Source organism: Hemitrygon akajei, chromosome 11 (assembly GCF_048418815.1).
Source record: "Hemitrygon akajei chromosome 11, sHemAka1.3, whole genome shotgun sequence".
Lineage (NCBI taxonomy): Eukaryota > Metazoa > Chordata > Chondrichthyes > Myliobatiformes > Dasyatidae > Hemitrygon > Hemitrygon akajei.
The window spans coordinates 44,332,531-44,359,416 of record NC_133134.1 but is presented as its reverse complement, the minus strand read 5'-3'; the positions used below and the strand labels follow the sequence as shown (position 1 = coordinate 44,359,416).

The 26,886-nt window shown below is 41.7% G+C and overlaps 1 protein-coding gene across 2 annotated transcripts in view; it reads right to left on the bottom strand.

Annotated features, from left to right (window-relative positions):
• LOC140735557 (kinesin-like protein KIF19) overlaps positions 1–26,886 on the bottom strand; it is a 173,386-nt gene that overhangs the window by 115,980 nt on the left and 30,520 nt on the right. For both annotated transcript variants that reach the window (XM_073060742.1, XM_073060743.1), the window contains exons 3-5: positions 11,902–12,012; positions 2,840–2,927; positions 1,057–1,193 (exon numbers count right to left, since the gene is read on the bottom strand). In XM_073060742.1, the coding sequence (XP_072916843.1) occupies positions 1,057–1,193; positions 2,840–2,927; positions 11,902–12,012 (336 nt within the window). The remainder of the gene's footprint in view (positions 1–1,056; positions 1,194–2,839; positions 2,928–11,901; positions 12,013–26,886) is intronic.

Below are 26,886 nucleotides of genomic sequence, written 5' to 3'. Positions count from 1 at the left end.
AGAAGAGCATCTCTAAATGCATAACGCGTCAAACCTAAAATGGATGGGCTACAACAGCAGAAGACCACTCTTGGTTCCACTTCTGTACCTAATAAAGTGGCCACTGAGTGTATATTCAATATTTATAGACCATAATGTGTCAGTGGGCTGCGGCACATACCTAGGCAATAATAATTGCATTCCAAGTTAATTTATTTGTTATAAAATACTTCAATTTGAGGAGGTGTTAAGTTGCCACAGAATACAAATTTGTTTTTTATTTCTGGTGAGGGAATGAAATTAGCAGAAATAAACAACAGGATACCAGTTGTCCAATCACAAACAAGAAAAAATCTGCACTTGCTAGAAATCCAAGCAGCACACACAAAATGCTGGAGGAACTCAGGAGGCCAGGCAGCATCTACGGAAAAGAATATAATCGATGTTTCGGGCCGAGACCTTTCAGCAAGACTCCTGGAATATCAATTGTTGCTAATCATATCTGAAAAGACATTAAGTCTTTGCATACTTCAACAAAACATGCATATGAGATAGAAACTTATGTCAATGATAGCAGTTTCTGAAATCAGAGTATCAAGCACAAATGCCAGTAAGAGCAAGCAACCATGAACAAATCCTCACACAAACATTTAGCAACAAGTACTGAGAGTATAAATGATCTTCACTTTTGTGACTTTCTAACTCCCAGGAAGACCCAGCTACTGTTCAATTCCAACTGCTAATGGCCAGTATTGAACTTCTCAGTTACACTGAGCATTCAACTTAAATTTCAGCCCAAGTTTCAAGGAGCTTATCTTTGTCTCTTAGCACAAATATCGGTTTCTGCCTGGGGGCATGGCAGCCAGTCCTGATCCTGCAGTTATCCAGCTCGTACAGGAGCAGGAGTCCAAATATTCCTCACCTAGGAGGTGCTCAGGACAAATGCAGCGGCAGGCTAACACAGAAATCAAACATGGGACCTACCTGCTCTATCTGAGAAATAAATTTGTATTTAATATCAGTGTCTCTAAAGCGCCCCTATCCACCAAAAATTCTGATTATTTGCCTTTGATTTACCTCCAAGTAAGACATTGAGACATCATAAAGCATGTTTTCACTGGTGGCTTCGATTGCCTTGAATAGATCATTCAGTGTTTGGATATAGATCCCGGGTTTGCTGTCCATCCCAAGCATGGTGTAAGTTTTACCAGCTCCTGTGTGAAATAAGGTTTGAATAAATTTCCATTATTTGCTGCCAGTTCACTCGCCTGTGAGAATAAGCTTTCCAGATCTTTAGGTAACAACCTTGTCCACAATATGAGCATCAAATATGGCTGGTCAATGCCAGGGTCAAATGGAAGACAGATCTCTAATACCATAACTATCCATAAGCCTTTAAAGGGATAAATGAATTTCAGGATTCCAACGATGGACTGGAGTGCATTTTTCCCAAAGACTAGAGACATCTTGTTTTTATAAACACAAGAGGTTCTGTAGATGCAATACACACAAGTGCTGGAGGAGCTCAGCAGGTTCGACAGTTTGTACTCCTCCCCCTCCTCCACATTCTTACCCTGGCTTCCCCCTTCCTCGCGAGACTTGATGAAGGACCAATACATGGACGTTTTATCGCCCTCTATAGATGCTGCCTGACCTGTCGAGTTCCTCCAGTACGTATTTTGTGAGTGCTGCTCATTTGTTTTTATGTGTTTCGGCAAATGAAAGGATGACATCAATTATATTTTCAGGAAACTACATTCTCATCATTCCCCTCCATAGATGACAGATTTCTTTTTTTAATTTATATCTTCTTCTGGACAATGTTTCTCACCCTCTGCTTTCCACCTTGGCTGAACAGAGGAGCAATTTTAGTAATAGACTAAGGTAACTGCACTGCCCCAAAGAGCGCTACATGAGGTCATTCTTACCCTCGGCCATTAGGCTCTGTAATGAGTCAACCTATAGCTGGGGAAGTGATGACTCACTCCTGTCGAAGAGTCGACAAAGGGTCTCGGCCCGAAACATCGACAGCGCTTCTCCCTATAGATGCTGCCTGGCCTGCTGCGTTCCCCCAGCATTTTGTGTGTCAACACGTACAACAAGCTGGAGGTAACTCAGCAGGTCGGGCTGCATCCGTGGAAACGAGCAGTCAACCTGCTGAGTTACCTCCAGTTTGTACGTGTTGATTTGACCACAGCATCTGCAGCATACTCTGTGTTCAGCATTTTGTGCGTGTTGCTTGAATTCCCAGCATCTGCAGATTTCCTCGTGTTTGCCCTCCTGTTAGACTGTTTGAGGTAACTTATTTTTTATTCTTTCTTACTTCTTTTCTAATATTTGTCTATCTGTGCACTTGTAATGCTACTGTGACACTGTAATTTCCTTTGGGATCAATAAAGTATCTGTCCATCTAATCAGTCTTACTTTCCCGAACAATCACGTGTGTGGGACTGCAGACTCAGTGGCCCAACTAGCCTGACCCACGTAGTCATGCATCAAGGTAGACAAACCCACACCAGCTAAAGCCACGTGGTTTTCTGTACATTCTAATGATCTAGCTCTTATGATTTAATATTCCCTCTCACAGCCTCCCGGTGTCATTCTGATCAGTTGGTTATTCCAGTCATGGATTTAAAACCCACTCTAGGGCTTGAATATATCATCCAGGCTAGCATTTCATTAGATTCATCCTCAGAGATGCTGCCCTCAGGTTGGATTTCAAAGGCACTCACTATACAATTCTAGAATTCTATATATTATTCTTCCTTCAAATAAAAACACTTTGATATGTGAAAACATGACACAATGGAACTGAACTTCAAATAAATAAACTGTGCATTAAAATTAGATGTCACACCACCTGTAGGTCCATAGGCGAACACTGTAGCATTGTATCCACAGATGACACCTTTAATCAGGTCCTTCGTAGTGGCCAGGTAAACATCTTCCTAAAAGCAATGGGCAAAACAGTTGTCATATCTGCAGTAATAGAGAACAGTTTTTATGCCCTTAAATTCAAAGTAAGTTTATTATCAAAATACATACTGTGTCACCATATACAACCCTGAGATTCATTTTCTTGCAGGCATACTCAACAAATCCGTAATAGAATACTAACTATCATAGAATCAATGAAAGACCACACCATCTTGGGTGTTCAATCAGTTTCAAAAGACAGCAGACTGACAAATGCAGACAGAAAGAAATAATAACAATTAATAAATAAGCAATAAGTATCAAAAACATGAGATGAAGAGTCCTTGAAAGTGAGTCCATAGGTTGTGGGAAGAGTTCAATGATGGAGCGGGTGAAGTTGTGAAGTTATCCACTTTGGTTCAAGAGCCTGATGGTTGAGGGGTAATAACTGCTCCTGAAGCTGGTGGTGTGAGTCCTGAGGCTCCTGTGCTTCTTGCAGTGAGAAGAGAGCATGGCCTGGGTGGTAGAGTAACTGATGATGGATGCTGCTTTCCTGCGACAATGTTTTGTGTAGATATGCTCAATGGTAGGGAGTGCTTTGCCTGTGATGGACTGGGCCGTATCCACTACTTTTTGTAGGATTTTCCATTCAAGGGCTTTGGTGTTTCTATACCAGGCTGTGATGTAACCAGGTAATGCACTCTACACTGCACATCTGAAGAGGTTTCAAAGTTTTAGATGTCACACCGAATCCTCACAAACTCCGAAGGAAGTAGAGGCACTGGCGTGCTTTCTTCGCAATTGCGCTTACATGCTGGGCCCAGGACCGGTCCGACAAAATAATAGCACTGGGGAATTTAAAGTTGCTGACACCCTCCACCTCTTATCCTCAGATGAGGATTGGCTCATGGACCTCGGGTTTCCTCCTGGTCAACAATCAGCTGATATTGAGTGAGAAGCTGTTGTTACAACACCACTCAGCCATACTGTCAATCTCCCTCCAATATGCTGATTTGGCACCACCTTTGATTTGGTTTACAACAGTGGTGTCATCAGAAAACTTGAATATGGCATTAGAGCTGTGCTTAGCCACGCTGCCAGAAGTGTAAAGTGAGCAGATCAGGGGTCTAAACACACAGCCTTGTGGTGTACCTGAGCTGATGGATACCATGGAGGAGCTGTTGTTGCCAATCCAAACTGACTGGGGTCTGCAAGTGAGGAAATTGAGGATACACAAGGAGGTATTAAGACCAAGGTCTTGAAGCTTATTGGTTAGTTTTGAGGGGATGGTGGAATTGAATGCCAAGCTATGGTCGATAAAGATCACCCTGACAGTATGCACCTTTGCTGTCCAGATGTTCCAGGGTTGAGTGAAGAGCCAATGAGATGGTATCTGCTCTGGACCTGTTGCTCCTGTAAGCAAATTGGAGCAGACCTAAGTCTCAGGCTAGAGTTGATATGTTTCATCATCAACCTCTCAAAACTCTACATCACTGTGTATGTAAGTGCTACTGGACGACAGTCATTGTGATGAGTTACCACGTTCTTCTCAGGTACCGGTATGATCGATGCTGGCTTGAAGCAGGTGGGCACCTCAGACTGCTGAAGCAAGACATTAAAGATCTCAGTGAACACTCCAGCCAGTTGATCAGCACAGGTCTTTAGTACTTGGCCAGGTGCTTTTCGCGGGTTCACCCACCTGAAGTCCTCACATACGCTCAGAGACTGAAATCACAGGATTATTGGGGGTTGTGGCAGTCCGTGATGGTTCCTCCATGTTTTGGTAGTCAAAGTGAGCATAGAAGGCATTCAGCTCATCTGGAGGAGAAGCCCCGTTGTTGCCTTTGTCTCTGATTTTCTTCATAAAAAGTAATAGTCTTCAAGCCCTGCCACAATTGTCGAGCATCCTTTGTTGATTGAATTTTAGTCCAGAATTGCCACTTCATCCATGAGAAGGCTTTCCGGAGATCATACCTGGACCTCTTGTAACTTTCATGGTCACCTGACTTGAATGCTTCTGATCAGGCCCTCAGCTGACTGTAGAGCTCATGGTTCATCCAGGACTTCTGGTTGAGAAAGATTCTGACTGATTTTGTGGGGACACATTTGTCTACAACTGTTTTAATAAAGTCTGTGACAGCCATGGTGTAGTCATTCAGGCCCACAGATGAGATTCCTTAGCTGATGAACCTCCAACATCACCCACTGGCTCTTCGATACTGGTCAAGATGTGAAGAATGTTCTGACAGGGTGTTAGTTTTGTAGAGTCTCCTACTTTCATCCACTGGCAGGTGACTCACTTTGCGTGAATGGTTCACTTACACACCCAGGAGCACTAGTTCACGTTAGCTCTCTAGCAAAGATTATGTCATGAACATACGGAAAAGTGTGGAAATATAAAGCAGAGTTAAACACAGCAGGGACTTGGAAAGAAGAGCTGGAAGTGATGGATGTATTCATATCCACCCAAGAGATTTCAGTGCAGAAAACAGAAAATAATTCCACTTGGCGCTCAGTATCAGCTATCCCTTAGGTCAATGTTAGCAGCTGCACCCTCCATTGCAGTGATATTAAACTCCACAATTCTAAATCTCTCCACATTTCCAATTCTCCTCCATTAATGGGTGTCCTTGAAACCTTCTTCTTTCATTATCTTACTCAGTGTCAAATGTTGTGAAGCACCTTTGGATGTTTAACTTTATTAAAGGCATCATTTTAATGCATTATTGAAAATGTAATATGAACTCAGATGCAACATTAAACTTTTAAACCATATTAACATCTTTCTTACTAAAGAACTTCAAACTTTGCAGATGTTCCCTTTATTATTCGCAATAGTGAAATCACACAATTATTGAGAAATGGAGATTAATTAAGAAACTGTTAAAAAAGCACTGACAACTAGAACCTATCTTTAGAGCAGATGATTAAATTAATACTATTATCACTCTGACAATTGTAGGTGAAGAGACAGACAGATTGATCTAGTCTCGAGTGTAAACACCAATTAAAAAAAAAATATTTTGGTTGCAGCAATGTTAATCAGATTATGGTCTTGATTTTGTTTTCTTGATAAGAGACAGGCAATCCTTTAAATTCAGCATAGGCTTAGAGAAGGCGTTAAGGGGATCCAGAAACAAGACTTGTAATTTTAACATGTAATTCTACCATCATCAAGGACATATAAACAGAAAGGGGCCAGTAACATCATGAAGGATCCCGCCATCACTGCACACGGACTATTTGTCCCACTCCCATCAGGGATGAGGTTCTGTAGCATCCACACCAGGACCACCAGACTCAAAAACAGTTACTTTCCTCAAGCAGTAAGACTGATCAATACTCCACCTGTTAACCCACCCCTCCACACCCCCAGCAACCAGTACTTTTTTATTTCCTGTCAGTTACATTATGTACTGCCATTCCTGTGGCTAATGTCACTTTTTAGATGTACTGTACATCAATCTACAGATATAAGCAATCTTATGTATTTATATTTATAGTGTTTTTAATTGCTGTGTTCTTTATCTTCTGTGTTTTTTTTTGTGCTGCATCAGATCCGGAGTAACAATTATTTTGTTCTCCTTTACACTTGTGTACTGGAAAATTGAACTGAATTGAATTGAAACGAATCAAATTGAATCAAATCAAATTGAATTTTGCTCAGTAACCATACACAAGGCAGCCCAGGGGACAGAGTTAGACTCCAGAGCAGTTTGCAAAAATTGGAAGTCTCAGCTCTGATGGCTCTCTGGGTTCTAAGAGCAATAACTTCAAGCCTCAGTCCAAGGGGTATTGGGCTGAGAATATCACCATTAACTGGAAACCCATCTCGAAGAGGCCATCATGATTCATGGTGTATGATTACAAACATGGTTCTATTGCATGACTTTGGAACTAAAAGGTATTGTTCCAAAAAAATATATCTGACAAAGAGTGCAAACATTTCGGAAATACAAGTGCTGATATCCATGATCTCAAATTAATTTTTGAAGAAAATACTGTCGTTTCATTAAAACCAATTTGCATATCCCTTTAACATCATTTGAGAAACCAAGAACAATAAATGTGTTTACAGTTATCTTTTGCCTAACAAAATTATTACAACGGAGCTTTAGCAGGATAGATTACAGGGCTCATCTAGGGAGTCTATTTGGGTGGAATTGAGGAATGGGAAAGGTGTAGTAACACTTATAGGGGTGTATTATAGACCACCTAATAGGCCATCTTATTGAAATGGAAGGATATATCAGCTGTGTCTCAGCTTGGAGAAAATTAGAAGTCGAACATTTGAACCTTTATTTGATTTTGAGAAGAGACGGGGCTCATTTGCTCGTTATTATCATTTCAGTTAATTGATAGATTTCCTCCACAATCTAAATGTAAATTTTTTTTGATATATCTTTTTTTCTTGTTGTCGGTTTGATGTTTATTTTTAGAAGCTTTCTGTATGACGCATGGCTCCAGGGTTGTACCTCCAATGGGTTTCTTTTTTCCCCCTCACTTTTCTTGCTTAGTAGGGGGTTTTTTTATTCACAAAAATTTTCAATCCTTAAGATAATTCCTTCTTTTTTGAGGAATTGTAAGTGTTGTTACTTCGATGTACTTATACTATTTTTGAATAATAATAATAATAATAATAAAAAGATTTGAAAAGAAAAGAAAGACCACCTAATGGGGAGCGAGAATTGGAGGAGCAAATTTGTAAGGAGATAGCAGATATTTGTAGTAAGCACAAGATTGTGATTGTGGGAGATTTTAATTTTCCACACATAGACTGGGAAGCCCATTCTGTAAAAGGGCTGGACTGTTTGGAGTTTGTAAAATGTGTGCAGGATAGGTTTTTGCAGCAATACATAGAGGTACCAACTACAGAAGGGGCAGTGTTAGGGAATGAGATAGGTCAGGTGACGGAGGTATGTGTTGGGGAGCACTTCGGGTCCAGTGATCACAATGCCATTAGTTTCAATATAATTATGGAGAAGGGTAGGACTGGACCCAGGGTTGAGATTTTTGATTGGAGAAAGGCTAACTTTGAGGAGATGCGAGAGGATTTAGAAGGAGTGGTTTGGGACAATTTGTTTTATGGGAAGGATGTAATAGAGAAATGGAGGTCATTTAAAGGTGAAATTTTGAGGGTACAGAATCTTTATGTTCCTGTTAGGTTGAAAGGAAAGGTTAAAAGTTTAAGAGAGACATGGTTTTCAAGGGATATTGGAAACTTGGTTTGGAAAAAGAGAGAGATCTACAATAAATATAGGCAGCATGGAGTAAATGAGGTGCTTGAGGAATATAAAGAATGTAAAAAGAATCTTAAGAAAGAAATTAGAAAAGCTAAAAGAAGATATGAGGTTGCTTTGGCAAGTAAGGTGAAAATAAATCCAAAGGGTTTCTACAGTTATATTAATAGCAAAAGGATAGTGAGGGATAAAATTGATCCCTTAAGCAGGGGTGTCAAACTCATTTTAGGTACGGGCTGGATTGAGCAAAATGCAGCTTCATGCGGGCCGGATCAGTCGGACGCGTGCGAACGCAGCTTTCGTTGCCTCCGTTTTTTCAGCCTGCTCTCATGTGTCTCAGTCTCTGCTATAACTACAAAGTGTTTCACTTTACAAATTCCGTTTCTTATGAAGAAGACTGCCGAATAAACACTAAAAACCCTGAAAACCTGGTACCTGAATAAACTCAGCATTAGCCATATCATACGCCATAGGCGCTTCGATTACTGGGGCCAGCTTTAATAGTAATTAGATATTATCTCGCGGGCCAAAGATAATTCCACCGCGGGCCGGATTTGGCCCGCGGGCCTTGAGTTTGACATATATGCCTTAGAGAATCAGAGTGGACAGCTATGTGCGGAGCTGAAAGAGATGGGGGAGATTTTGAACAATTTCTTTTCTTTGGTATTCACTAAGGAGAAGGATATTGAATTGTGTAAGGTAAGGGAAACAAGTAGGGTAGTTATGGAAACTATGATGATTAAAGAAGAGGAAGTACTTGTGCTTTTAAAGAATATAAAAGTGGATAAGTCTCCAGGTCCTGACAGGATATTCCCTAGGACCTTGAGGGAAGTTAGTGTAGAAATAGCAGGAGCTCTGACAGAAATATTTCAAATGTCATTAGAAACGGGGATGGTGCCGGAGGATTGGCGTATTGCTCAAGTGGTTCCATTGTTTAAAATGGGTTCTAAGAGTAAACCTAGCAATTATCAGCCTGTAAGTTTGACATCAGTGGTGGGTAAATTAATGGAAAGTATTCTCAGAGATGGTATATATAATTATCTGGATAGACAGGGTGTGATTAGGAACAGTCACCATGGATTTGTGTGTGGAAGGTCATGTTTGACAAATCTTATTGAATTTTTTGAAGAGGTTACGAGGAAAGTTGACAAGGGTAAAACAGTGGATGTTGTCTATGTGGACTTCAGTAAGGTCTTTGACAAGGTTCCACATGGAAGATTAGTTAGGAAGGTTCAATCGTTAGGTATTAATATTGAAGTAGTAAAATGGATTCAACAGTGGCTGGATGGGAGATGCCAGAGAGTAGTGGTGGATAACTGTTTGTCAGGTTGGAGGCTGGTGACTAGTGGTGTGCCTCAGGGATCTGTACTGGGTCCAATGTTGTTTGTCATATCCATTAATGATCTGGATGATGGGGTGGTAAATTGGATTAGTAAGTATGCAGATGATACTAAGATAGATAGATAGATAGATAGATAGATAGATAGATAGATAGATAGATAGATAGATAGATAGATAGATAGATAGATACTTTATTCATCCCCATGGGGAAATTCAACTTTTTTTCCAATGTCCCATACACTTGTTGTAGCAAAACTAATAACATACAATACTTAACTCAGTAAAAAATATGATATGCATCTAAATCACTATCTCAAAAAGCATTAATAATAGCTTTTAAAAAGTTCTTAAGTCCTGGCGGTTGAATTGTAAAGCCTAATGGCATTGGGGAGTATTGACCTCTTCATCCTGTCTGAGGAGCATTGCATCGATAGTAACCTGTCGCTGAAACTGCTTCTCTGTCTCTGGATGGTGCTATGTAGAGGATGTTCAGAGTTATCCATAATTGACCGTAGCCTACTCAGCGCCCTTCGCTCAGCTACCGATGTTAAACTCTCCAGTACTTTGCCCACGACAGAGCCCGCCTTCCTTACCAGCTTATTAAGACGTGAGGCGTCCCTCTTCTTAATGCTTCCTCCCCAACACGCCACCACAAAGAAGAGGGCGCTCTCCACAACTGACCTATAGAACATCTTCAGCATCTCACTACAGACATTGAATGACGCCAACCTTCTAAGGAAGTACAGTCGACTCTGTGCCTTCCTGCACAAGGCATCTGTGTTGGCAGTCCAGTCTAGCTTCTCGTCTAACTGTACTCCCAGATACTTGTAGGTCTTAACCTGCTCCACACATTCTCCATTAATGATCACTGGCTCCATATGAGGCCTAGATCTCCTAAAGTCCACCACCATCTCCTTGGTCTTGGTGATATTGAGACGCAGGTAGTTTGAGTTGCACCATATCACAAAGTCCTGTATCAGTTTCCTATACTCCTCCTCCTGTCCATTCCTGACACACCCCACTATGGCCGTGTCATCAATGAACTTCTGCACATGGCAGGACTCTGAGTTATATTGGAAGTCTGATGTGTACAGGGTGAACAGGACCGGAGAGAGTACGGTTCCCTGCGGCGCTCCTGTGCTGCTGACCACCGTGTCAGACCTACAGTCTCCCAACCGCACATACTGAGGTCTATCTGTCAAGTAGTCCACTATCCAATCCACCATGTGAGAGTCTACTCCCATCTCCGTTAGTTTGTGCCTTAAGATCTTGGGCTGGATGGTGTTAAAGGCACTAGAGAAGTCAAGGAATGTAATCCTCACAGCACAACTGGCCCCATCTAGGTGAGAGAGTGATTTGTGCAGCAAATACATGATAGCATCCTCCACTCCCACCTTCTCCTTATACGCAAACTGAAGAGGATCCTGGGCGTGCCTGGTTGGTGTTGTGGATAATGAAGCAGGTTTTCAAAGCTTGCAGAGAGATTTAGGCCATTTAGAAGAGTGTGCTGAAAGATGGCAGATGGAGTTTAATGCTGATAGGTGTGAGGTGCTACATTTTGGTAGGACTCATCAAAATAGGACATACATGGTAAATGGTAGGGCATTGAGGAATGCAGTAGAACAGAGTGATCTAGGAATAATGGTGCATAGTTCCCTAAAGGTGGAATCTCATGTGGATAGGGTGGTGAAGAAAGCTTTTGGTATGCTGGCCTTTATAAATCAGAGCATTGAGTATAGAAGTTGGGATGTAATGTTAAAATTGTACAAGGCTTTGGTGAGGCCAAATTTGGAGTATTGTGTACAGTTCTGGTCACCGAATTATAGGAAAGATGTCAACAAAATAGAGAGAGTACAGAGGAGATTTACTAGAATGTTACCTGGGTTTCAGCACCTAAGTTACAGAGAAAGGTTGAACAAGTTAGGTTATTCTTTGGAGCATAGAAGGTTAAGGGGGCACTTGATAGAGGTATTTAAAATTATGAGGGGGATGGATAGAGTTGACGTGGATAGGCTTTTTCCATTGAGAGTAGGAGAGATTCAAACAAGAGGACATGAGTTGAGAGTTAAGGGGCAAAAGTTTAAGGGTAATATGAGGGGGAGCTGTGTGGAACAAACTTCCAGCAGAAGTGTTAGAGGCAGGTTCGATATTGTAATTTTAAAAAAATTGGATAGGTATATGAACAGGAAAGGAATGAAGGGTTATGGGCTGAGTGTAGGTCAGTGGGACTAGGTGAGAGTAAGCGTTCGGCACGGACTAGAAGGGCCGAGATGGCCTGTTTCCGTGCTGTAATTGTTATATGGTTATACAACATTAAATTAGAATAACAAAAGGGAAACTAATCATTTTTTCTAAGCCACTGCTAGGAACTGCGAAGTTTTGGTGATGTAACAGCTAAGACATTTCAAAATAGCAAGCAGAATACCTGACTCGAGTTGTCATCAAATACCATGTCAAACATAAACGTTCTTTCACGGGACCGATTCGCTCGCAAGATGTCGTCTGGATCTTCCGTTGGATCCATCAAAACCACCATCTGCAGAAGAAAACACAGAAAAGAATGGATTCAAAATCAATCGACTTTTAAATTATCAGCTGAGTAAACCTTTCAAAAATGCAGCAAGACAATGGCACAACTCAAGGGTAGTCCATTCATACAAATGCCACCTCACAAGACACGTGGCTTATTTTTCCTTTGTGTCTGGTTAAAATGGTGGGTCTTGGTGGAAGGTCAGAAATACAACCAGAACTATAACCTCAACTCCACCCCAGTCAGTACATGCTGAGCAAGTAAAGCTCATGTGAACATCATCTCTGATGTCACCGGCCTTCATGTTGGAAGCCCTTGCTCTCAACTCTACTGAATTTCAGGTAACTCTATTTTACATTAAAAGCTGAGGGCATATTCTTATTTACTTATACACACAAAATGCTGGAGGAACTCAGCAGGCCAGGCAGCATCAGTTGACGCTTCCAGCTGAGACCTATCATCAGCACTGGAGGAAAAGATGAGAGGTCAGAGTAAGAACGTGGGGGAGGGGAGGAAGAAATACAAGCTTGTAGGTGATCGGTGAAACTGGGAGAGGGGGAGGGGTGAAGTAAAGAGCTGGGAAGTCAATTGGTGAAAAAGATAAAGGGCTGGAGAAGGGGGAATTTGATAGGAGAGGACAGAAGCCCATGGAAGGGGGTGGTGGGCATGTAAGGAGATGAGGTGAAAGAGAGAAATGGGAATGGGGAATGGTGAAGGAGAGGGGTGGGCCATTACCGGAATTTCGAGAAATTGATATTCATGCCATCAAGTTGGAAGCTACCCAGGTGGAATATCAGGTGTTGCTCCTCCAACCTGAGTGTGGCCTCATCGTGATAGTAGAGGAGGTCATGGACTGACATGTCAGAATGGGAATGGGAAGTAGAATTAAAATGGATGGCCTTTGGGAGATCCCACTTTTTCTGGCGGATGGGGTGTAGGTGCTCAGTGAAGGGGCAGCCCAATCTACATCAGGTCTCACCGATATACAGGAGGCCACACCGGAAGCACTGGGTACAGTAAGTGACCCCAACAGACTCACAGGTGAAGTGTCACCTCACCTGGAAGGACTGTTTGGAGCCCTGAATGGTAGTGAGGTAGGAGGTTTAAGGGCAGGTGTAGCACTTGTTCTGCTTGCAAGAATGTGCCAAGAGGGAGGTCAGTGGGGAGGGATGAATGGACAAGGGAGACACGTAGGGAGTGATCCCTGCGGAGATGTGGGAGGGGGGGATGATGTGCTTGGGTGGTGGGATCCCTTTAGAGATGGCAGAAGTTATAGAAAATTATGTGCTGGATGCAGAGGTTGGTGGGGTGATGAGTGAGGACAAGACAAACCCTATCCCTGGTGGGGTGGCAGGAGGATGGGGTGAGGGCAGATGTGCATGAAATGGAAGAGATGCAGTGGCAGGCAGCATTGATGGTGGAGGAAGGGAAGCCCCTTTCTTTGAAGGGGGACACCTCCTTAGTTCTGGAATGAAAAGCCTCATCCTGAGAGCAGATGTGGCAGTCACAGAGGAATTGAAAGAAGGGGATGGAATCCCCCCCAACAGGGATAGGGTTCCTCTTGTCCTCACCTACCACCCCACCAGCCTCTGCATCCAGCACATAATTCTCTGTCGCTTCCACCAGAAAAAAGCAACATCTCCCAGTGGCCACGCATTTTAATTCTACTTCCCATTCCCATTCTAACATGTCAGTCTATGGCCTCCTCTACTTCCATGATGAGGCCACACTCAGGTTGGAGGAGGAACACCTTATATTCCATCTGGACAGCCTCCAACCCGATGGCATGAACATTGATTTCTTGAACTTCTGGTAATTGGACGTTCCCTCTCCTTCACCATCCCCATTCCCATTTCCGTCTCTCACCTTATCTCCTTACCTGCCCAGCACCTCCCTCTGGTGCTCCTCCCCCTTCCCTTTCTTCCATGGCCTGCTGTCCTCTCCTATTAGATTCCCCCTTTTCCACCCCTTCATTTCTTTCACCAATCAACTTCTCAGCTCTTTACTTCCTCCCCATCCCAGTTTCACAGTTTCGCCTATCACCTACCACCTTGTACTTCTTCCTCCCCTCCCACCACCTTCTTACTCTGACTTCTCATCTTTTTTCACCAGTCCTGATGAAGGGTCTCGCCCCGAAATGTCAGCTGTTTACCCTTTTCCATAGATATTGCCTGGCCTGTTGAGCTCCTCCAGCATTTTGAGTGTGTTGCTTGGATTTCCAGCATCTGCAGATCTTCTCATTTTTTGTTTAGTTGATTGGATCCATGTTCCCAGTGATGTTAAATTAACTTCATTTGCAATACTCCTTTTATAACCTTAACACCCTTCAAAGGTTGTTAAGTCTACATATGGACAGAGAAGCCAGAATCACATCCACTGACTGCTATACAACAAGGCTTAAAATCAATTCTATCAACGGCATCACATTGTATTGAATCCAAGTTGGAACACAATGCAGAAGTTCCTTTCTATCCTTGCTCTTTACCAGGTAAATCTGAATCTTGACAACTCCCCTTAAAATCTATTTCATTGACCACACTTTGTTACCCTTTGTGTCTCCTTCTTGGCATAATGCCAATTTGCATCTAACTCCAATAATGCTCTTGTTTCCTGTGTTAAAATAGAATAAATGCAACTCCTTGTTGGTGATTCTGAGTCTCAATCAATGTTGTTTCCTAAAAATGAGTCTTTGAATTAAGCCAGATAGTCAATAAAGTCTATTAGCATAAAGCTTATTCATCCGTCATTAACCATCTGACTTGTACACCTTCAGAAACACCAACAGATTATCAAGTCAGATGATTTAAACTTCCTGAGCAATATGGAGAGCTGTGGGTTACACACAAACAATGCAAGGAGCGAAAGGGTCACTGAAGTAATGTTAAAACTGATTATGAGAGACAATTAATTCCATAGCAATATTCATAAATGGGATGATCTCAGCATTATTATTCAGGTTAACATAATGGGTTTCTTTAAAGCAAAATGTAGCAGAAGTTGTTCCTAAACCACTTGCTTTGTTTGATGCTTCAATCATTCAAAATTTGTTCCTAGTTTTGGTAAGTAGTTCAATTTTTTGCCTTAACCGAATAAAAATCTGGTTAAATGTTGGAGAAACAACACCTTATATTCCATCTGGGTAGCCTCCAACCTAATGGCATGAACATTGATTTCTCAAACTTCTGGCAATGTCCCCCCCCTTCACCATTCCCCATCCACTTTTCCATCTCTCACCTTATCTCCTTGCCTCTCTTGGGTGCTCCTCCCCCCTTTTCTTTTTTCCATTGTCTTCTGTCCTCTTTATTAGAATCCCCATTCTCCAACACTGGATCTCTTTCACCTATCAACTTCCCAGCTTTTTACTTCATCCCTCCCCATCTCAGTTTCACCTACCATTTTGTATTTCTCCCTCTCCTCCCTCCACCTTTTAACTCTACTCCTCATCTTTTTTTGCTCCAGTCCTGCTGAAGGGTCTCGGCCTGAAACATCGACTGTACTCTTTTCCATAGACGCTGCCTGGCCTGCTGAGTTCCTCCAGCATTTTGTGTGTGTTGCCAGGATAAATGTGTAACTGCTTTTCCTGAAAACATTTCCCTTAATCTGCATCACAGCAATGACTGTAACACTGACAGGATCAGTTAATAATGAAAATAAATTAAAACAATTGCTTGAGTTGGGCAATGAGTTAGTAATTTCCAAGAGAACTGCTGAGAAATTAGATTATGTCATGTTTTGTGCTCAATATGATCCAATATCTATAAGACATAAACAGGATCATAAACAAAGGATTTACAGCATGGATTAGGAAATTCACAATATTTATTCCAAAGTCCTCCATGAACTCCTACGGAAATCGCAAAAGATTCTGAAGAAGAACTATGGAATCCCAGGACTCCTGGATGTGGTCTTAGGATATTTATACACTTTCTACCGGCCACCGCTGTAAATATAGACATTGTCAGCACCTGCAGGTTCTACGTGACTTGATGGTGACCCACCTCGGCAGTCACCAGCCCAGTGTTAGGAACACAACTAAGGCCGGTCCCTTTAAGTTATTTACCAGTCAGCCCTCCTTCTGCTCCAACGATACCATCCAAGCTTGCAACCTTCATCCTACCTAATTCCCGCCTCTTTTATTCCCTACCCTAAGGACTATAGGGCCCACTTCCCATTGCCAATTGAGTCCTCATTCTAATCACTCCCCACATTGATCTCCCTCTGCCCCTACCCAACCATCCACCCTCCATCCTTGGGTCTCAACCCACTATGAATCTTTGGATGTGGCGACAGCCCCGGGACATACGTAATGTCTTTACCATGCTCTGTCTCTGTAGTGGTACTGCGTGTGAAGGAAGAGTCTCCATTCATGAAAGGACCATTCAGTGGCATCCTATGACTCACCCTAGGCACTACTGAGTTTCCAAATAGCCAACTCACAAATAAAATGACCACGGCTGTACAAGGGCCAGTTAACACGCGCTGCAGGGTGTTATGCACCCTGCTTCAAGTCTGCTGCTGAGGACAGTTAAGGCAAATTACCTTTTAATGACTAGCATATTGCCCAGTCTCTGCAGGGTTCTGCACTTATCCAAATGAAAAACCAAAACACGTCCGGCAAGACAAACATCATATCTTACTGAACAACAAATTGTACCAAATGACCTTACCTATTGTGTTGCCACAATACTTAATGGATCTATTTCAATTTAATAATCTCTCCCTCTCAATATTCGTTTTTTTTCAATATGTTATATAGAGTTACCACAGCTCAGGTATCTTGATGCTATTCAACATTTGAATGGCACTTTATGTGGACTGCTTTTCCCTTTTATGGCTAATTTTGCATTAGTCCCTTCACTAGTATTTTACAATATTTATATTTTATATTGCCAGGCCCTCTGAGGTTTGGACTGGACTTGCGTTTTAAAACCTCTGTGGCTTGGCTGCTTTTGGAACAGTTCCAAAGGCACACTGCAGGTTCGTGACAGGAAGAAATATATAGTCTGCCTGCCCTCTAGCCGAGGAATGATGTATGGAACCAGGGAGTCATGCAAGGGAAGACAGTGGTTTGAATTAAGAAGTTTAAGCTGATAATTTAACTTCAAAGATTCGATAAAATCTGATTATATACCGAGGTTTAAACAGCAGTAAAACTCATGGGGTTTACACATTGAAAAACTAAACAAGATGTTGTTAAATCACTGAGGCCAGATGAACAAAAGAATTGTTCAAAGGTAATAATGCTTCATAAATTACCTTGGAGAAACCACCTATTTATAATTCATTGCCTTATTACTTCATTGTAATATTACTCTTAGCCGTCAAATCAAAAGGAGGGCAGGTTTCAACACGCTCGAAGCAGAGTAATCTAACCCACAGTCCCTGGCACTCAGTGAAATGATTTTTAAAGTTAGAGAGATTACGAGTGGAAGTAAATGTGACGGGAAAGTGATGAATGAAAGGATAATAAAGCCGTTGATTATTTCAAACCTTTTAGATGTAATCTCCACACCCACTGAAACGAGGACTGATTCCAGTAAACAATGCCATCAAGTACATTTTTGCACCAACAGAGTCCGCGTTACAGAATTCTTAATTGATCAAGTGTGAATTTTGACAAGCCAAGAATAAGGCTTTCGTGTGAAAAGAGATTTGATAAGGCAGCCTCACAAACGTATGGACAAATTTAATCAAAGTTGTTTCTAGTCATTGTAACTCAGACTGAATGTTACTGCATTAGGCTGAAAGGAAGAATGAAGGAACACAGTAACCTTTCATTTCTGTTAACAATAGATACTCTATGTTCGGTATATAGCATTTTAAACACACAAAGAGGCCACTGTGTAGGCTCTTGAAACACCAATCTTAATCAGGCTTATTCTTCTACTTGTCTCCCAAAACTGCAAAATTATACATTTCCAAATCTGTTTCCACTTTCCGTTTAGGAGCGATTATTGATTCCATTTCCATCCCTCGCCTATCACCACCACAGGTGTACCACAGCTGGTGCAATGTAACTGCCCTTCCACCCTGCTTTAGAGCAGTGCACAACTGCAAAACATACGTCAGGCTGCTGTATATCGATTACACCTTGGCATTCATTACCATCACCCACTCAGAATTAATCACCAAGCTTCTAAACCTGGGTCTCTTGTAGCTGGATCTTCGACTTCTTTCTCGGGAGACTACAATCAGTATGGATCGGTGATAACATCTGCTCGCTGGCAATCAACACAGGCGCATCTCAAGGTTGCATGCTTAGCCCACTTTCTCTCTACACACATGACTGTCCTCTCTCTACGCCCACGACTGTGAGGCTAAACGTAGTTCAAATGGCATTAATGCATTCACAGATGACATCACTGTCATTGGTGAAATCTTAGATTGTAATGAGCAGGCATACAACGGTGCGATATATCAGGTGGTTGAGTGGTGTTGAGTCAACAACCTCGCGCTTAATATCGTCAAGACCAAGGAATCGACTGTGGACATCAGAAAGGGGAAGTCAGGAGAACATGCATCAGTCCTCAATGAGGGATCAGCACTGGAAAGGATTAGCAGCTTCAAGTTCCTAGTGCCAACATTGCCGAGGGCCTGTCCTGGGCCCAGTTCATTGATGCCTTTGTGAAGAAGGCACACCAGCAGCTCTACTTCATTAGGAGTTTAATGAGATTTACTACATCACCAAAAACTCTTGCAAATTTCTACAGATTCTGACTCGTTGCACTACCACCTGATATGGAGTCTCCAAATGCACAGAATCCAAAGAAGCAACAGAGAACTGGAGCTCCATCACAAGCTCAACCCTCCTCACCATCAAGGACATCTTCAAGAGGCAGTACCTCAAGAAGATGGCATGCATCGTTGAGGAGCCTCGCTGTCTGGGCCATGCCCACTTAACTTTACCACCATTGGGGAGAGGTACAGGAGCCTAAAGGCTAACAGTAACAATTCAGCTATACAGTAGCTTCTACCGTTCCGCCATCAGACTTCTGAATGGCTCATGAACCTTATTCTTTTCATTTGCACTATGCCCTTTGTAACTTATAGTAATTTTATGCCTTTGTACTGCCACTGTTGCTGCAAAGCAATGGATTTCACGTCATGTCAGCCAGTGATAATGCAGCTGATTCGGATTCGTCCCAACAGGACACTGGTGGCCCCTTAACTCCTCTGTAGGAAAACATTTCCCTGAAGCACTCCAGCAGTTCTTTGACTGTAATCTTCAGTTCATGACCATTAGTCCATTGTCTGAGTCACAATGACGTAAAACTACTTGGATTAAATTTGTGCATAGGTCTGTCAGTCTGCCTTGCAACCAGTAATCTACTTCACTGCTTTTTTTCAGAGCTTGAGTAGTGTAATCATTTCACTTAACTTCTTAAGTCTAATATTAAAAGAGCTATTCTGTGCAGGTTTCCTGGCACAGGTTGAAATAACATCTGCAACTTCACTAACACTATTTTGAAAGGCTCGGCAAAGGTTGCAAAAATCATTATTGTCCATTTGAAAATAGGCTCCCATGTGACAATATTCTGTTTCAGGCTGCCTGGATTAGAGAGTATGTTTTATGTGGAGAGGCTGAGTGAGCTAAGGCTTTTCTCTTTGGAGCGAAAGAGGATGAGAGGTGCTTTGATAGAGGTGCGTAAGATGATGAGAGGCATAGATAGAGTGGAAAAGCAGAGACTTTTTCCCAGGGTGGAAATGGCTAATACGGGAGGGCATAATTTTAAGGTGATTGGAAGAAAGCAAGGGAGGGGAGGTCCGTCAGAGGTAAGTTCCTCACACAGAGTTCGCTGTCAGTGCTGGTAGAGCCAGATACATTAGGAGCATTTAAGAAACATATACATGGATGATAGAAAAATAGAGGGCTATGTAGGAGGAAAGGATTAGATTGATCTTGGAACAGAGTAAAGGGTCATTGTGGGCCATAGGGTCTGTACCGTTTTTATGACTTACTAATAGCCTTTCTCATGCTGCTGGGATGCATCCTGATAGTGATGGCCTCGTGAAGTAGTCCTTAAGTATCATACCATGATACCAGCTGCAGTCTTTGTACTACAAGGGAATGCTGATAAGTAATGATAAGCTCGCCTAATGGGATGTGAATTAAAGGTCTTTCCAGAAGCTGGAGAACCTGCTCAAACCGAGGAAGGAAAGCGTGTGCAGGCTGCTTCTCTGTGCAGGAGCATTTCTAGCAGAGTTGCTAGGGAAGTGGCTGGAGGGGTATTAGTGCCCTTTCTGACTCTCTCCACTTACGGAGAGCAGTGTATCCTGCCAGCCCGGAAGACTATGGTTACATTAAACATAAATACCAGGAAGGCTGAGGTTTTGTTTAATTTCAGTGGTGCGGCAATGAGAGATAGTTTGTCAGTAGCGGAGCGCCTATCAACAGATGCAGACCAGAAAGATTCGGAAAGCAGTGCAGGCATCTCAGTAAGCTTGACTTCGTGGTTCCCTGAGATCACAGACGTAAATGAGGACTACCTTGCAGAAGGGTTGGGAGACGGCTCCCTGTGAAGTGCAAGTGGGAAAGGTGTTGGATGCCGTCTCATTTGTCAGTGGGGGGGAGGGATTTTCAAGATTGAAAAATTGATCAGGATTGGGACAGAGGTCAGGTGTTCTTGTGAGAAGTTCACTGCTAGATAATGGTTTTGCAGGGAGCAGTAGAATAGACATGATTTGCAGATTTGTGTCACACACTTCAATGGTACTGTCGGAGGGTGGGGGGGGGGGGGTGTCAGGTGGGTTACAGTGGCGTAGCTGTTACAGCACCAGCTTTCAGGGTTCAATTCCCACAGCTGTCTGAAGGAGTTTGTACATTCTCCCTGTGACTGTGAGAGACTTTCTCTGGGTGTTTTGGTGTTCTCCCACATTCCAAAGACTTACGGGTTAGGGGTAGTCAGTGTGGGCATGCTACGTTAGTGACACTTGTGGCCGCCCCTGCACATTGACGCAAATGGCGCAGTTCATTTCGCTGCTTCGATGTACATGTGACAGATAACCTTCTTTAAAGATGCAGCACATATTAGTACTCTACCTTTTCCCTTAGATTTTACCAACTCTGCAACCAGTCCTACAGAGCCTACGGCTGATTTGTCTTCATGATGAGAGCTCCCCAACAAAGAGTTAATACCCAGCAAACAGGCTGCATGTTACCAATGGAACTCTACGTTACACTTCCCTGAATTTATGGTAAACAGCAATGAAAGCTGAACATAAACACTTGGAGAGCGAACCATACAAAGTTTGAACAATAGCTGGAAAAACATTCATCTGTATTTATTGTTGCTAAGGATGTGTCTTCCTATTCACAACATTCCTCAGCACAGCTGCTTTCTGTTTTGATGGGGCAACATTTGTAGAGTGAGTAATGAAAAATCACATGAGGACAGTTTGGCCAGAGATAATAATGACTGTGGGACTGATTTTCATGTTTTCAAAGACTTCATTCCTATCTCTCCTACAGGGTGTAAAGAAAAACATCTACATTGTACAATTGTATTTCAATGCTATATTAACTGTCCTGTTGTTCATACCATTTATTACAAATTACTATTAATTGTACATTTAGATGGAGACGTAATGTAAAGGTTTTTACTCCTCATGTACGTGAAGGATGTAAGAAATAAAGTCAATTCAATTTAATTCAATTCAATTTCCTGTGCATAGAACATTGAACAGTACAGCACAAATCCTCCAGCCCACGGTGTTGTGCCAACCTTTTAACCTACTCTAAGATCAAGCTAGCTCTTCTGTCCCACCCCATCCCCCATTTTCCTTTCATCCATTCACTTTTCCATACATATAAAGTATTAATGAATATAAATAAAGAATTAACACGAGCCAAATCACAGGACAATTAACGATGACCTACTCACCGGTATGTCTTTGGACTGTGGGAGCACACCGAAGCACCTGGAGGAAACCCAGGCAATCACAGGGAGAACATACAATCTCCTCACAGAATTGAACCCCAAACTCCAGAAGACCTTGAGCTGTAATAGTGTCAGACTAATCACTGCACTACCGTCGTGCCCTTTTAGAGGCCCAAAACCTCTCATAATACTCCAAGTGTGGACTTACCAATGTCGTGAAAAGTCTCAGGTTTTGAGGAAAGAATTGAAGGAGGCATAAGTGGAGTGTTTCATGGAGGAAATCTCAGAATGAGGTAAGGACACCAGTGACAGGAGCAGTTAAAATCATGAATGGTCTGGATGTTAGAATTGAAGGAACTTCGAGATCATAGAAAAGTAACATTCTGGAGGTAACAGGAATATTATATCTCAATAAAATGTCTTTTTCACAAAAATCAGCCTACTTTTAAGGAAGACCTACTGTTGTTCTCTTTTATAATTTTTTTGTTTTTCTGCAGTTTTCACTCAAGAAAGGCAAAAATACTTCTGAGAATTATATTCACATCAGGTAAGCTAGAAAGTGTCTTGCTCACGTACAAGTGAGTTTTCTATTTTAAAAAGCCGCCGTTCATTCATTTTAGTCTGCCTTTTATATCCATGAATGAAAAACGGCCTGGCAGTCACTAAAATGTGACTGTCACAGACATCAAGTGTGTGAGGATGACTCAAAAGTAAATACTCCAACTCTACAGATAAATCATGTATTTTTGCCATCAGTTCACAATGAGAGTTAATATGCTTTTGCAACGCAAATTAGTGCATTGAATAGTATTCACTCTTTCTAATTCTCCTTGCAATTTCTCCCTTTAGCCATATAAATTTACATCAATATTATTTTCTTCTTCAATACATTATAGCACATATCAAAAGCAGAATCAATGTATCTACAAGTACTTCTGCTGAACTAAATGGGATGAACAATCTCTTGCTGATACACAAATGGATCTTGTTTTCGCAGACTGGAACAAACTGATTATGTGAGGCTATTTGAGTGCAGCTACGGGGAGCATTATTTGCTCAGGCTTTCACACAATTGCTCAGTTTCTACTGGAAGACTTAATGAAAGAAAACCCTTGACAGACCGCGAGCGTACATCTACAGCCAGCTTGGACATTCTGATAAAGGGAAAAGGCAATGTCTGGGAGTCAGTCACAAAACGCAGCAGCAATGGAATAGCAGACTCGACTGTCACAGCAGAACTATTGTTTCACTGCCAGTGAGGTGAACCAGTCAACCGAAGGGGGCTTTTACATGATCTAAATCGTTAATTGGTAGATTATGATAAAACACAAATTGCTTTGATTAGAAACATTTGCTCTCAGGCCAAATTATAGTTGATTATTTACTTTTAGTAATAAATACAGGCAAAACTGGGACTCTTTGGATTGGATTGGAAATTATGATCTAACTAGGGGATGTCCACTAGGGGCTCCCCTTCCCAGTGCAGTGGTCACATTCTTGGATTCTTAACTCTACCTTTCTCGGTAATTCTTTTATTGTCACTTTAATTTTTTTGTACTACTCCAGGCTGAACTGCTTTGTGCCTGTCACTGCATTCGTTAACACACATGCGCACCACTTACTCTGCAAGCTTCATACGAACAAGGAATTTCATTGCACCCTGGCATACATGAAAGTAAATTAATCTCAACTAATCTAATGACATTTAAGAATTAGTAATCCAGTACAAAACTATCATTGAGATTCTGGGATCACTGCCAGTCTTGAACTCATTAACTAATATCCATATATATTCATCCTCTTTCCTATAGCTCCTCACTCCTGTCCATAAACTAAGAAATAAATGCAATATAACACAAGATAGTCTGCAGATGCTGTAAATCTAGAGCACCTAATTAGTGTTTCTATTTGTCCCCTGCATTATTCACAAGTACTCACATTCACTAACCTTTTACCGACAAAACTTGTGATACGATAGATCAATAAAAGGTACTTTTTGCAGACTGCAGCATTAGGTTTAGACTAAGATTAATAGAATTTAGCCAAAATAAGAAGTATCTGAAGCAACTGAACTGGGGATTATGCTGAGAGATATACCCCAAATTACAGACGGCCAATTGACCCAACATTCAAAGGTTTATTCCATGGTTGGTGTGTCGAGCACTACCAACCAAGGGTAAGCTTTTGGCCATTTACATTCTTATAAAATAAAAATAGATTTGCATTTCTAGGGCATCCTACACATTCTCAGGATATTCCAAAATGTTTTGCAGCCAATGAAAGGCTTTTCACTATAGGGACATAGGATTGTGGTAGCCAATTTGCACATAGCAAATCCCAAAGACAATAGTGTGATAATGACTGGATGTTCTGCTTCAGGAATAAGTATTGGCAGTTGCAGCCAGGATTACCTCAGGAACTTGCGTCAGGAGCCTTTATTTTGATTAAGCATAAGTGACTTTGTTTTACCATCTCATACAAAGAGAACTGACAAGCTTCAGGGAGCCAGAATGTTTCATTTTGTGGCATTCTCACTTCTGAGGTATAAAGGTCAGGCATTGTCCCAGTTAAACACGTAAAGGAGAATGTGTCAGTTGGCTGTTATAAAATACAAATCAATGTTTTTAGTGCGGGACAATCACTCCAACGTTCCTCCATTGAAACTCAACAGATTCGATAGATGAACAATCAAAACCTGCAGACTCAAGAATTTCCGTCCTTGTTGTGGAAAGTGCTTGAGGTCCGATCGGCTTCTTTGCTGGCTGTTCTTCAGGTAAATTATTAAATCAAGCTTCTGTGGTAAGCCAGCAATCGTCTAGCATTGATGATGTACAATACTACATACAGGAGTGTACTGTGAAGTAAAAACTTGTTTTACTTGTTTGATTATGATTATTTTGTCCCTGAACACATTCTTACCAATATTTAATTTCGTTGGTCTCAATTTGGGTCAATAGAAAGATTTAAACATGATAACCAACTCTCACAGAACAAGACCCCTTGACAAGGCCTTGGAACTTTGTGGGAGCAGCATTTGCCTTTCCATTACCTGCTACACCTGCACTTACTTAAAGTGGATCTTCCAGCAGCAACTTCCTGACATCACAAACAAGAAAAATCTGCAGATGCTGCAAGTCAAAGTAACACACGCAAAATGCTGGAGGAACTCAGCAGGCCAGGCAGCATTTATGGAAAAGAGTAAACAGTTGATGTTTTGGGCTGAGACCCTCCAACAGGACTGGAAAAAAAGAGATGACAAGTCAGAGTAAGAAGGTGGGGGTGGGGGGGGGATACCTGCTGAGTTCCTCCAGCATTTTGTGTATATTACTTCCTGACATTAGCTCTGATCTGAATGGGGAGACCTAGAACTATATAGTCTTCTACCCATGATCCCCCAAAGATGCTAGTTAAGCCATGCCTCAGATTGAACCTGCTGTCAATTGGAATGGATATTTTTGAATATCTGACATGTAAAGACTATTATAAACTAAAAATAGATAAAACTCCTCAAAATTATAATAAAAAGCCTATTAACAGACATTTAGAAGCAAAGCCAATTTCAATTTATTTAAAACAAATTCAATTTATTTAAAATACTGTAAACTGGCTAGAACATTTATCTGTCCCCTGCTGCCATTCTACTCCAAGGAGGTGAGGAGAAACACTGAAGTTGTACCTGATCGAGCCTGTATAAATTCAAACAAACAGCAGGAGCCTGTCTCTCTACTGTGAAGAGTATAGCTACAGACGGCATTCAGGAGGTCAGCCATGAGGAGCTGTCATGCATGTGTGCATGCTGGTGTGCAAGACACAAACTCCCTGGCAGTTACTTGGGGAAACCCTGGCATTTACATACAGAACTGCCAGCATTTCTGTATAAATTGAGCCTTGATCCATACTGAAACATCAGCTTAAGTGAGACATCCCACAATCCTTCAAATGAGCTCAAAACCACAACTTTCTCAGAGAAGCAATTGCTACTAATGAACCATCTAACTCTGTTTCTGACAGACAGCTAATAAAATTGTTATAGGTATCTATTATGTTTTGTCTCTCCCAGGATGTAGAAGAAGCTAGAGTTGTTCAATAGATTGGTTATCAATTAAAGGATGGCTGAATACATACAGGCCCGATAGCCCAGTCTTCCTCAGGGTGTAGCAATGTGGTAATTCAAAGTAATTCATCATGTGTAAAATGCTTTGAGGCATCTTCTGCAGAGATATGATAAGATATGATGTAAGTGAAAATGCTTATCTACTACACAGTATGGTATCAAGACGCAGCAAGCTCTATAGAGGTCAGGTTTGTATTTTTAGGCAGTATAGCTGTTCCAACAGCACACTATGGGTACTACTCTTTTGTAGGTGACATGCTCAGTTTGTGCAAGGATTTATCTTTTACCAGTCCAATAAGTCTAAACTAGGACTACTTGTGTAATTTGAATACAAGAATAGAGCTCTCTTGCTCTAATTACACTAGGACCTGGTAAAATTGCAGCTGGAACATTGTGTGCAAATACTCCCAAGGAAAAATAAACATGTAATGAAAGGAGCTCAGTGAAGCTTCATTAAATTGATTCACTGGATCTATAGTACTCATATGAGAAATGATTAAGAACAATGTGTCTTCTCTGTCCTGAATTTAGAAGAGACGTGATCTCATTGAAACACACAGAATTCTCTAGCACTTGACAGGGAAGATGTAGAGCTGAGGTTTCGCCTGGCTGGCAAGGGCCACAGTCTCAAAGTAAAGGGTTTGACATTCAAAATGGATACAAGGAGAAGTTACTTCCCCCACAGAACAGTGAATCTCGGAATTCTCCTCCCGAGCATGTTCGGTTGCTGTGTAGATGAAAGACAGAAATCAATAGACTTTTAGATATTAAGAGACTCAGGTTAGTGTGGGAAAGTGGTACTAAGTGAAAGATCAGCCCCGATCTTATTGAATGTCAGGGCAGGTGGGAGGAGCCTATCAGCCCACTCCTGAATCTACTTAGGTTCTA